The sequence below is a fragment of the Lytechinus pictus genome, chromosome 2, assembly GCF_037042905.1.
Source record: "Lytechinus pictus isolate F3 Inbred chromosome 2, Lp3.0, whole genome shotgun sequence".
NCBI classification, from domain to species: Eukaryota; Metazoa; Echinodermata; class Echinoidea; order Temnopleuroida; family Toxopneustidae; genus Lytechinus; species Lytechinus pictus.
In genome coordinates this window covers 48,042,919-48,057,015 of record NC_087246.1, presented here as the reverse complement: position 1 = coordinate 48,057,015, position 14,097 = coordinate 48,042,919, and the positions used below count along the sequence as shown (strand labels likewise).

Sequence of the window (14,097 nt, the reverse complement as noted above, 5' to 3'; positions counted from 1 at the left end):
TTGTATCACTGTAAACTAATGAGAATTCTAAATCATGAATAGATGCGACGAATCCAGCTTGTATTCCCAAAATGAGTTGGCCTTTTAGATGTGGTATCCCAAAACTTAACAAGAGTTTTCATACCAGTAACGAAGTCAGGAGAATATAAGGAGACACACTATGTTTTTCTGAGGCAAGAGATTTTTGTTATTTTTCATTTTACTAAATTCACCTTTGCATCAATTAAATTCTTAAAGGTCATGTTCACCCCAGAAAAAAGTTGAGTTGGATAAATAGAGAAAAATCAAACATGAATAACGCTGAAAGCTTCATCAAAATCGGATGTAAAATAAGAAAGTTATGACATTTTAAAGTTTCGCTTATTTTTCACAAAACAGTTCTATGCTCAACTCAGTGATATGCAAATGAGAGAGTCGATGATGTCACTCACTATTTCTTTTGTTTTTTATTGTTTGAATTATACAATATTTCAAATTTGTCAAATTTGACAATTAGGACCCCCTTGCTTGAACCACAAAATGTTAAAATAATGGAATTACACATGTTCAGGGAGGAATGAAACTTTGTTTCACATGACAATGACGAGAAAATAAAAATATTTCATATAATAAAATACAAAAGAAATAGTGAGTGGGTGATGTCATCGGTTCCCTCATTTGCATACAGACCAGGATGTGCACATAACTGTTTTGAAAAATTAAGCGAAACTTCAAAATGTTATAACTTTCTTATTTTACATCCGATTTTGATGAAATTTTCAGTGTTATGCTTGTTTGATTTTTCTCTTTCTATTCAAATCAAATCAGCTTTTTGTTGGGTTGGACTTGTCCTTTAAGAATATCTTAAAATAAGAGTACGATGGGCCAATTTATGACCAGTAAAGTAGCATGCATGTAATTCATGACATGGAATCATGGCAACTTACAATACAAATAAGAAATGAAATGCAATGACAAAATCAAGTGTATTAACAGCAGTGTTTTATTAAAAATGCATAGATACATTCAAGAAAATACATTGATAAATTAAAGATACTTCAATCTATAAACATACTCTATGAACACGTCATTTACATAACACTGTGCCCAAAACGCACATATTTCTTAAGACTTCTCCTTTTGTGTAATATTCATTTGATAATGTACCTAAATTGGACGGGATCAAAGTTTGTCATCTTTCAGTTTGGAATCGCCTAAGGTGTGACCACTAAAATATCCTTCAAATATTTGAACACACAACTGATAAAAACTGAAAACCTCTTCTGGAGGTTTAAAAAAAAGAAGAAGATAATTACAGATGAATTTTAAGAAAGAATTTTAAGAAAAAAAATCTATTTGTGTTGCGCAATAATTTACTGAGCTGTGATGGGATCTTGTTAGTGATCATCATTTACTCCTAGCCAATCAGCTGTAAGCATTTTAGTAGCTTATAACAGTCACCAGTGGAAACCCCCACAAAGTGCTTCATGAAGTTGTCCCTCGGGCAGAAGTTGATTTTTCTTTTATCAACATTTATGATGTTATTGTGCTTTATTATTTTTCTTCTCCAGAATACATCTCAATAACAAAGTGACACTTACGCGTAGTTTACACGTTTCCTTCATAAATAGAGTTGACATATTCCCCTTTATTTTCTCTCTTTATGTGCTTAATAGAAGAACAAGTACCCAAGTATTTATATTTGAACTGACTCTATTCGGTCTACACTCTATGCTTCACTACAGCTTAGCTAAATACCAATGTATTCCAACACCCTTCATTCGATGTACAGCCATAACCCCATGATACATTTATTAGAAGGGTAACAGGACAGGATATCTGGAATTTACATCTAATTAGCTGTAAGGATATGACTATGTGCATTATCGACCAACTTATTCTCACACTGTACGCAAGTTGTGATCATTCATGTTCATGTGATCAGCAACTCCCCTGAATACAGAAGACTATTACGGATAAGAAGAAGTGTACCAGTGTCAAATTGTAGACTCCATAATAAGCTTTAATTACCCTTACTGGAAATAGTATCAACTACTAACTATGGTGTACCAAAGTTCATTCAGAAAATTAACATATAACACTAAACAGAACTCCATAAATTGAAGAAATTTATTACTATATACCTTAGAAATAACAAAATAAGATTTGATTTTGTGATTTTCTTTCATATGTTTTGCATAGCAATGAAATAGCACCATCGGATTGATACACACGCACACACACACTAGAGTGGAAATATTTGATGTCCACTGAAACCAATTCCTATCAAATATAAATCACTACTCCTTGATAAGCCAATTCCACACAAAAGGCAAGATTTGAGCAAGTTTGGAAGGGTTTTTGAAAAAAAATTGTCCCAAAATTGTATGAAATGAGACCCAGAGCGTTCTGGCATTTTTACTCTTCTTTGGAAAATTACAGAGGCAGGGCAAGAGGCAAACTTTTGAGTAAAGAAGGCAAGCAAACAAATTGTTTAGGCAGTGATATTTCTGAAATGAATAAAGAGAACTTCCCCACAATTTAACCATCCTTGGACTTTGAGGTTATTTTTACTCTGCTTAAAAATTAAAGTCTTTTATTCTTTTACTAAAACCCTGTTGCAATTTGCATGTCAATTAAGTTCATTTCCAAGAAACACTCGCACCCATACAAAAACACACACAGGTCTGTTCACATGCACACATAGTATCTGTTTATCACACTAGCAGTAAAACAAAATCGAATACAGAAAGACTTCACGATATAAAAGTAAAGCGATTTCCATTGAAATATCTGAAATATACTTCTAAAACGATGATGGAGCATGGAAAATACCCTTAAGAGTCCAAACATTATTGTGTCACAAAGGATACGATTCCAAGGCATTGTTAAAAATTTAACAGAGTAAAAAATACTTACATCCCCTTTCTTTGCACCATTTATTATAATAATCAAGACCCTTCTACAAAGCCATGCAGAGATATCCTGAGTATGCCCTATCTGAAGAACTCCCCCCCCCCCCCCCCTGCAGCTGACCAGCATCTCACAGTACTGGCATCGTTACACCTGCTTTCTCCACCTCAAACCTCTCAGACAGTGGTACTTCTTCACTCGTTGATTTGGTAATCACTACATCCTTCAGAGGTTTGTCGCCGTCGTCTGTCGCGGTGTTCTCGATGGCGGCCAGAACATCGATACCATCCACTACTTTACCGTAGACGACATGGGCACCGTTTAGCCACTTTGTCTTCACCGTGGTGATGTAGAATTGGCAGCCATTGGTGTTAGGTCCTGTCGATATCAAAGACACATTCAAGACAAAACAGATTTTATATAATTATACTTCACTTAAATTGAAGGTATTAATACCCCTTTCTTCAACCCCTTGATTCTGCTCAAGGGCAGAAATCCAAAGGGGGGACAGGGGGGACGCGTCCCCCTACCAAAAATAGGGGGGACACAATATCAAATGTCCCCCCTACTATTTTTGGTCCTTTATGAGGGAGAAAAATACATCATTCACAATCGAAATAATACATAATAACCTTACATTTTGGGTGAAAACCTTAAATGACATTAAATTACATTTTGGGTGATAACCTTTTTTTATTATTTTCCCCCTACCTTTGGGGACATTTATTTATTTCCATCTATTTCCGCCCATGATTCTGCTAAATTATGTGATTCTCATAGGCTTCATCATACAGGGATCCCCTAAATCCAATAGAAAACTATAATTATGTTTTTTCAGTCTTCTATGACCTGACCAGTTTTATGTCATTTTCATGTAAATCTATAAATAATAGAAGGTATAACAGATATGGAATTGATACATAAATTGATTGGTTGCCATTTCCAGACATATAATATAACCATAACAGACATGTAGTCATTTCTGACTACAAATATAGTCAGATATGATAAGTGGAACACAAGTTGAACCTTATGCTATTAAAGTTTCAGAAAGCAATTCAAGGTTTAAGTAATCTACAAGGAAAAAAAATTAAGCTGGTTTGAACTTCATCTGTGCTTACTAGTTTACTTATTTCTTATATGTTAGTTTAAACTGTTCATCTATGACTGGCTTAATTTTGTGACAGCGGTGGGATGCAAACCATCAATCTGACTGACTGACAAGTTTGAAAATAGTAATTTAAAGGGGGGGGGGGGTGGCAATCACATTGACCACAAGTATTTTGCTCCTGTGGTGCCATCGTCCTATTCATCTAAATAAGTGTACATTAGTTTCCCCTGTATGCTCTAGCTCCTTAAAACATATCCTGCATGTCAAATGATTTCCGAATTTTGAACTGGATGCAACTTAGTCTTAACCTGCCCCAACAATACACATTCGGCCAGAATGGTACAGAATCACACATATACTTCTATATAACTATTGACTTTACTTATATTATGCCAGGTTAACTCAAAACTGAGTAGATATGAATCAAGAGAATACAAATCAAATAATACGAACAAGAACAACAATAATAATAATTCGAATAATAATAATAGTAATAATAATAATAAATAATAATAATAATAACAATAATATCAAAGGTTTATGATTAAGACATGTCTTTTCCCAATTTTTTCACCCTGGAATGAAATAGTCACACCACACCTTTCCACCTGACTACTATGAATGAAGGAAGCTTACATACCAGCATTGGCCATGGCCAACCAGCCAGCTCCATAGTGGTCCAACTTGAAGTTCTCATCCTCAAAATGATCCTTACCAAAGATGCTTCTGCTTCCTGATCCATCTTCACTCATAAAGTCACCACCTGAGGGGTAAAATGAGAGAAATGAAATGGTAATCAAGACGGATCAAACATGCTATTGGCTCACAAGACGGGGATGTACTTAGGAAGTCATCGAAAAAAAAAATTGCCAACCCCATGAACATTAGTGCGGGGTTTGTGTTCACTGCAGATTCACAGAGAAATGAAAAAGTTCATGATGAAATATATCACAAGAGTCAAATTTAGGCAAAAGACTATAAGGCAATAAAGTAAACCAAACAACACATTATTGATTCGACTGCTGGCAACAAGCAGCAATTTGGTTTTGCTGAATTCATATAGGGCATGCATCATCATAACACAAAGCAGTGAGATGTTATCAAAACAGTTTTGTGTTCTTGATAGGTTTGTTGCAGAAAGATGGATGTTGCCTAACTTCATCTTTGTTCTCGAATCATCTCAATCAATTTGTGGCAGCAACATGGTATTGCAGAACAGGGTTTTTTATGTTTGTACCTTAACTTGAATTGACCAATGGACAACATCATTGGGTGTTATGCAGCAACCAGCAGAAGATGAGGGATATCTTATCAATTTTGTATTCTGGATTTAAGTTGTAGTAGCAATATGTGGTATTGCTGTATAGGGTATGCACATACTCTAAAATAAATTGATTGCAGAAGTAGGATGCCATATGGTAGACATATGTTTTTGCTGAGTATGGTAATGAATTATGGTAATTAGCAGCAGCAGTGGGGCGTTACCAAAATTCAACTTTTTTCTTCAACTTGTGGCAACAGATGCATTTATCTAAATCATCGTATGTGTTCTCAATTAATAAGTGTGGCAGCAACATGTTATGTTGCTGATTGCGGCTTCCATAATATTTATTTAAACTAATGGTAACAGTCGGATTTCTCAAAAATCTATTTTGTTTTCTTTGTTTCAATTGGAAGCAGCAAAAAGATGTCCCTATTCCTTTAACTTTTTTTGGATTAGTTTAACTGGTGGCAGCGGTGGGATGATGAGGTTCAAAATCAGGCTGTAGGCCTATTCTTGATTGATAGCTGACACAAAGTTGTAGTTGATTGTTGTAAATGTTACGTATCAGTGCATAGTTAATTTATCAATTTGGAACTGCAAATATTTTCTGCAATTAAGTGATTTCAAAACTGCAAATATTTTCTGAAAGTAAGTGGTATCAAAACTATTATTATTTTCTGAAAGTAAGTGGTATCAAAACTACGATTATTTTCTGAAAGGAAGTGGTATCAAAACTACAAATATTTTCTGAAAGTAAGTATTTAACTAAACTACATTTTCTGAAAATAAGTGGTATCAAAACTACAAATATATTCTGAAAGTAAGTAAACTACAAATATTTACTGAAAGTAAGTAAACTAAACTACAAATATTCTGAAAGTAAGTAGTATAAAAACTACAAATGCTTTCTGAAAGTAAGTGATATCAAAATTCAAAACAATAAATATTTTCTGAAAGTAAGCGATATCAATACTCCAAAAATTTTCTGAATGCAAGTGGTATCACTGGATCAGATATTGCAGACTTGAAGGACGTGAATTTTACCAACCCTTGTAGATCACTTTATCTTCAACACATCACTGTGATGTAGGATAAGTAAATATATGCAACACTAATCAAATATTGCCACGCTGCCACTAGTCTAAAGGAAATGGAGGATGTACCTTCACATCCTGCCTTTATGAATATTCATAAGTTGAGGAAGTTCGATTCTGAATAAAGAACAGACTCTGGATTTTTCCAGGTTATTTCCTGCCTGCTACGGATTATTGACAGACTGTCTGAGTGTCAGGGGGTGCGTTTATCCGCCACTTTTTTACCCTAGAATCATGATCTGAATCATGATTCAAATCATGATTCTGCAGAATCACGATTGCGTTTAGTCGAAATTGAATATAATCATGATTAGAATCACAAACATGAAACACGAAAAAAGGGGCGTTTGGAAAGACGTTTCTGCAGAATCACGTACGAAAATGTTCGAATAAACGATATCGTGATCTGAATCATGATTATATATGACCTCACTGTGTCGGGCTACTTTCGGTTTGACTATTGCCAAGCTCAAGGCGCTCTATATGCTCATTGTATGTACATGATTATGTACTATGCATGCATTTCTTGTCATGTTCAAGTTCTGTGTTGGTCATCGCATCGTACACTACTGTTCATTTTTTGGTCATGTCTTCAACTTCAACTTCTAGTAAATGAATTAACTGGACAGACAATGATCTCAGTTGTTGTTGAGTATACAGTTTCAATATTAAATTGGATCTACGCTGAAATTCACTTCCGAACACCATTTTGGATAAACTAACAAGATGAATAGAAGCATATGGACCCTATATGATAGAAGTAAACAAAATTAGGTATAGACTGAATTCTGGAAGCAAAAGATTTTTCGAGAGCCGAAACACGTGCGAAAAACTTCCTGTCAAACTGCGCACTAGTGATGCGCACTGGATTGGCCCGAATCTGAGGAGAAACAGCATTGGAATGAAGGTCGTCTAAACGCTGATTCTGTGATATTGTGATTCATGTTTGTGTTTTGAATCATGATTCGAATCATGATTCAAATCATGATTCTGGCTTGAGGTCGCATAAATGCAGCCAGGGTCAAATGAAGGACCATGTATACTTTCCTTTCTTTGAATGGCAATATATAGTAGGTAAATGAGGTTACCACTGCCCACATTAAAATAACATTGACAACTTCATTAATGCTGAAATGAAATCAAACGTCATATTCCTTAAGACATTGGGTTAAACAACGACTGACGCAAATATGCAATCTGAAATTGTAGCTGTTATTGTTTTAAACTTTCATAACTGGGTGAACAAAAAAAAAATTGCCATTAGTTTTCAATTTGCTTTGACACTTTTGGTTAATATGTGTTCTATTTCCCCAAGAAAGAATAGAGTTCAAATAACTTAATGTGATTTCATTTTAGGCTATAACTGAGGCCACTGAAATTATGTCAATGCACATTTATTTTTCTGAAGGAGTTTACCAGCAATCACTTCAACACATACCCCCACATACCAAAGGGCAGGGCTCGACATTAGCAGTGGCCCAGGGCAACCAAAAATGAGAATGGGGCCACCAAAATGCTGTAAAAGCTCACTCTTAAGTGGCCCAGTTGGGCTACCAAATTTTAGATAAATTGTAATGTTTTCTATTGTTTTAGGGCCACCAAATTTGCTTTGCGGGCAACCAAAAATATGAAATTGATGGGCTGATCGGGCAACCAAGAAAAAAAGTTAGTGTGGAGCCTTGCAAAGGGTATATAGTGAGTGGTTTACACACCTTGGATCATGAAGTTCTTGATCACCCTGTGGAATTTGGTGTCAACATAGTTTTCCTTGTTCAAAGGATCAGCAAACTGCACAAAATTGGCAACTGTCTTGGGAACAACATCTCCAAAGAGACCAAGCTCAATTGTGCCCGCTGGCTCTCCACCAATGCTTATGTCAAATTTGACTCTGTGGGTTACCATGGCAACAACATCTGGATCATCCGCCTAAGAAAAGAAAAAAAAGGAAATTACTGAATTAGGACATGAGTCAGTGAAATAGTGTTATTAGCAATAGCGTATCCACCATCAACTATGACAAAGAAATGTATGGGCCCATGCACAAGCATAATACGAGTCACTATTGTCCCCGGACAAATCTGGCCCATGATATGCTTTGTAGGATCTGCTGCTGGATATACGCGCCTGATTAGGAACTTCCTTTTTATAATGTAGGGCTTTTTACATGTTTAAAGCACTAAAACAGTTAAATTAGGAATATTCTGGTCCCATCCTCATTTCACCAAACTTTAATATTTTGAATTTTGTTTTGAATTGGAAATAAATATGGGAATGAAACTTTAATAATCATCTAATGGAAAGTTAAAAAATGTTATCATATTGATTTTTTTATTGGGGGGGGGGGGGCAATCATTGACCATTGTGCCACCATAAAAGTATTTGTTCCCTGTATAAGTCTGCCCTCAAAAGCTTTGCTTATATATCTAAAGGCACCTCAACAGACCATTGCTTTGTACAGTTGTAAAATTTTGTGATGTTATGGTTTGGAAATTAATATAACAGTTTCTTAGAATAACAATATAAAAAACATACAAAGAATATAGTGCACCTATGAAAATTGAACAATCTAGAATTTGTGTTCATATAAATTGATTTTCCCTGTAATAGAGAGTGTCAACATTCTATAAAACATTTTGATACATTAATGATCCTTAGGAGCTATGATGATCAATTTAAGTCACCAGTGATTCACATCAGTAAACCAGGGGATTTGAACTATCTTTGAAGAGAGGGGGTGATGGTTTTGAAAAAGAAATTGACAAGCAAAGTAATAAAAAAGAAGAAAAAGAAACGGTTTCACTCCAAAATGAAGGTGATGTTGCTCAGAAAAAACTTGACAAGCAAAAATAATAAAAAAATAACAAATAAATAAATGAAGTAGGTTTTCCCCCAACATTTGGTAAATTTTCTGCATGTTAGCATACCAAATTGATTTCCAGGGCATGCTACGTATGGTGTATGACATATATACCCCATATAGTTATGCAGTGAATTATTGACCCTTGACAAAATCGGTATCGCATCTGTCCCTGATCTATGTGCACTTTCACTTATCAAGGAGGAAGGGCCCACACCGCAACGTGGCAACGCATCACATATGACCCCAAAACGATGCAGTTCCGCAATGTAATCCCAATGTACGAGTGGCTCAGGCATAGCTCATAGCCGGTATGTATGCAAGGCCCTGCACTTTCTTTGACTTCATAGAAACTTAGAAAGTGTGCATAATAACTTTGCAATGACAAGATTCACCCCAATTATCTTCGGATCAATTTAAACATAAGTAAGAAAAAGAGATGATGTATTCAATTTTTTTTTAGATAGACTACGTATCCGAAACTACCGCAGAAGATTCGCCTCAATTAAGACACACTTTTAGTTTCACAAAAACTTTAACAAACAGTACACCACCGCAAAATTGGAGCTTAAAAATAGTTGAACTTAATAAGGATACGTGCCAAACAAGTGAGTAAGCGTAATGAATAACTTATTACACAATGATCCTCAACATAATATCATGCAAATGTTTTAACACAGTCACAAGGTAAAGATCGTACTAGAAATAATTATAAGGCAATGTTGAGAAACTCCAAAAATACTCTCGCGCTATACTCCGCATCTCCATCTCGATCACCAGAACATACAATATGACATATGAGACAAAATAAAACCAACTTACCCTGACAAATGAAGATAAAAACCCAACTAGAAGAGTGAGAATAGTACTTAATTCCATCTTGAATGGTGAAAATAATATGATATAAGTTCAAATTTTAAAACCTCCAAACAAGTCTTCTGTCTGTGATGCTAGAGACGTCTACCTGTCTGCCCAACTGCTTACTGAATGAAGTGCACGTCTGAGTTTCGTGAGGGTTCCCAAAATATGTGTACGTGGCCGACCGAGACACCTGCGGACCGATATCTTCCTACCCGTGATCATTCCTCCCTGGTGCTTCAACATCCGTTCTTCCTCCTGAAAACGTGGCACTCTGTTTCCCTTCCTCCACTCACTTGCTGACTGACAAAACCTTAATCTCGGCGCAGACTGTCTGATTAGCACAAACAAAGTAAAGTTTATGTTTAAAAATATGTTGTATAGCGATTAGCCGATTAGGCCTGCCCTAATTACCCCTCAAAAGAATTCATTTCCGTAAATCAGTCCAGCAAACCAGTCCAGAAAACCAGTAGGCCTACATCATAATATACTATTATCTCAAAATCATATGAGAGAGGTATGTGAATTATATATAGGCCTACGTTGCTCTTGTTCAGTGTTAATTTTTTTTGGGATTGAAAACATTCCTTAATTTTGTCGAGAAATCGAGAAGGAATTATATTTCTCACAAGCGTTTTCTGTGTCCGGGAATTAAGTTGTGCGTATCAAAAAAGTTTAAACTTTGAAAAAATCTGATAAAATGATATATCTGGAATATCCTCCTGAAGCTTAAAAGAATTATATAGTCGTACAGGTCTCTTTATAGAATGACGATATATATAACTGCATGTCGACAGTCTTTTCGTTAAGTTCGTGGAAAATGACTTTTCGCAAAAATTGGAAAACCTCATGGAGAGACGTTAATCATGAAGAGCACATGAAGATTGATGTATAGACAACTTTTTATTTCTGTTTAATAGGCCAATTCGGCCGGTTCACTCCCTCGGGTGCGACTGGCCCCATAGTCTGCAGGCACAGACATTTGGTTGTCGCCAAAATTTTTAATAGCTAGGCCTATATGACACTATATGAAAACATGAAATGGGACCGTGTTTCGGACTGGTTGCTGTGACTCGATCACGGGGAGGATACATTATCTCAACAAGTAACCAGATAATGCGAGCGCCGGAAGTGCGAGCTAACATTTTTTTACATTCTCACCTGAAAATTTGACATTCTAAGCCATTTTCTGTACCAATTATCAGTTTTTATCTGTTGATCATTTCCATCCGGAAAAAATGACAGCTTAGACAAGATATACATAAATAAATAAATGTATATATATATATATAATAAGCAATTATTGCAAATTCAAAGCGAAAGCATTTATGAAGTTTAGAACTAAAAAGGACATTCTATATTCACTCTTTGTAATCATAAAAAAGGATGGGCGTCTTGTTAATGCGAGCGCGAAGCGCTAGCTGACAATTTTTTATATTCCTATCTTAAAGCTGATCATTTTATGCAAGAAAAAGTGAGAATATGACATGATCATCTCATTGAATATTCATTAAGATATTTAGAACTGATAAACCGAAAGTGCAAATTTTTAAATGGCAGAACTTCGTTATTCCTTTTCCGATTTTAATCATACTTTTTCAGTGTTTTGTTTGTCTGATTTTTCTATATATGTTCAAATCATATCATTTTCAGCCTGGAGTACCCCTTTAATGTGAATGCAAAGCGCTGAAAATAATTGATATAGGCCTACTGACCTGAAAAATTGATATTTTAAACACTGTTCGTTGGAATATAGGAAGGTGATACGAATCTCGCTAATCGAAGCACGAGCTGAACATTTCTGCTATAGTCTTCACTTTTTGTAATCATAAACATGCTGGGTGCGTAATTATATCTCGCTTAAACAAAAATAAATAAAGTAACTCATTCAAACAGCGATTAGATCATGGACTGGTTCTGGAATAATTTGTGCATATCATGTGCGTATTCGGGGGGGGGGGCTTTCGGGGCCCGGACCCCTGGGTAGGCGAAAAAGGGGCGCCGAAAAGAGGAAGAAACAGAGGGAAAGAAAAGGGGAGGGAAAGAAGAAGAGAAGAGGGGGGGGGGGCGCCGAATTGATGTTTGACTTAGGGGCGCCGAATTGATGTTCGACATAGGGGGCGCCGAATTGATGTTCGACATGGGGGGGGGGGGGGCGCCGAACTGATGTCCGACCTAGGGGAGGGGGGCGCCGAAATGATGTTCGACATAATTATATAGGGGCGCCTAATTGATGTTTGACCTAGGAGCACCGAATTGATGTTCGACATTGGGGCGCCGAATTGATGTTCAACCTAGAGGGGCGCCGAAATGATGTTCGACATAGGGGCGCCATTTTGATGTTTGTCCTGGGGCGCCAGATTCATGTTCAACCTAGGGAGGGGGCGCCAAATTCATATTCGACCTTTGGATCACCGATTTGATGTTTGACCGGGGGGCAAATTATGTTTCACATGGGGGGGGGGGGACGCCAAACTCATGCTTTCTCGCATAAAATTCCTATAGTTAGATGCCCATCCTGTTCATACCAAAAGTGCAAATTTTAGATCAGAATATCAAATATTTTCATCGCGCTCGCATCAATTGTTTAATAAGGTGACGATCCTGTTCACGGTTAGATAAAGTGCTTAGAATGTCAAATTTTTGATCGGAAGATCAAAATCGCGCTCGCATGAAATGTTTGTTAGACACTCATCCTGTTCATCTTCACCAACAATGCTTACTCGAATGTCCAAATTTTAAATCAGAGTATAACAAAATTCAGCTCGCGCTTCGAACTCGCATCAATAATTGTTTAGAAAGATATTCATCCTGTTCATGGTCACAAAATGTGCTTAGAATGACAAGTTTTCGTCGGAATATCAAAAATTTTCAGTTCGCGCTTCGTGCTCGCATCGATTAATTAGATGTCCATCCTGTTCATGATTACGGGAAGTGCTTTGAATGTCCAAATCTTAAGGCAGGGTCTCAAAATTTTTTAGCTCGCGCTTCGCGCTCGCATCCATTGTTAAGTTAAATGACCATCCTGTACATGAATTCCAAAAGTGCTTAGAATGTCCAAATTTTAGGTCAGAATTTTAATTTTTTGGCTCGCGCTTCGCGTTCTTACAATTGTTTAAATTCATGGTTAAAACATAAAACATAAAATTGTTCATGGTTAAAACATAATGCTTAGAATGTCAAAATTTGTCAGCTCGCGCTATCATAAAATGTTGAGATAGATTATGACGATCCTATCATGGTTAGATAAAGTGCTTAGAATGTCCAACTTTGGGTCGGAATATTAAAAGTTTTAAGCTCGCGCTTTGCGCTCGCATAAAAGATTTGTAAGATACCCATCCAGTTCATGATTACCAATCTACGCTACATGTACTTTAAAAAAAAATCAAGCTCAAAACTGAGGTTTCGTGAAATAGCTTCCGAAAATTTTGTCGCTCGATCGCATATAATAAAGTCCTGGAGAAATTGACAATACAAACCCCCATCCTGATTGCCAGTTATCGTGAAGCGAAATACCATCCCCCAATGGGTGAATGAAATGATTTTTAAATACACTTTATTGTTTCCTTTTTTTGCTCGGTCGCTACGCCCTTCCGCATTACAATTGGAAATCATTTTTCGCGGGGGGGGGGGGGTAAATACCAATTCCTGCTTGGTCCGTATATGGCCATAACAGGCCATTTATCTTGTAGTTAGGGTTACACCGGAACCGAATCAGCTGCGAATTTTTCCGAATACACGTATTCGGGTGGTTTCGGGAGTATTCTGTCAGTCTCCCTCCGCGAATGCGAGAAAATTCGGGAGGGATTAGGGAACATTCGAATCCACCGAAACCGAATCAGGCCGTATATATTCGGGCAGAATCGGTCCGACTTTATTCGGGAGAATTCGGTTCTGGTGTAACCCTAGCTTAAATTAATGACCAATATAAAAAAAAATCTCAAGCCCGCAGAAGCCCCTCCAAAAAACTGTTAGTATTATAGAACGCGCCTGATAATACAGGTATAGAATCGTATATTTC

The 14,097-nt window shown here is 36.6% G+C and overlaps 1 protein-coding gene across 1 annotated transcript; it reads right to left on the bottom strand.

Annotated features, from left to right (window-relative positions):
- Positions 1 to 964: 964 nt before the first annotated feature.
- LOC129254120 (peptidyl-prolyl cis-trans isomerase 6-like) lies at positions 965 to 11,303 on the bottom strand. The gene is made up of 4 exons (XM_054892573.2): positions 10,041 to 11,303; positions 8,074 to 8,287; positions 4,644 to 4,766; positions 965 to 3,270 (listed from the first exon to the last, which is right to left on the bottom strand). The coding sequence occupies exons 1-4, from the start codon at positions 10,095 to 10,097 to the stop codon at positions 3,023 to 3,025; spliced, it is 642 nt and encodes a 213-aa protein (XP_054748548.2). The 5' UTR covers positions 10,098 to 11,303; the 3' UTR covers positions 965 to 3,022.
- Between the last annotated feature and the right edge of the window lie 2,794 nt (positions 11,304 to 14,097).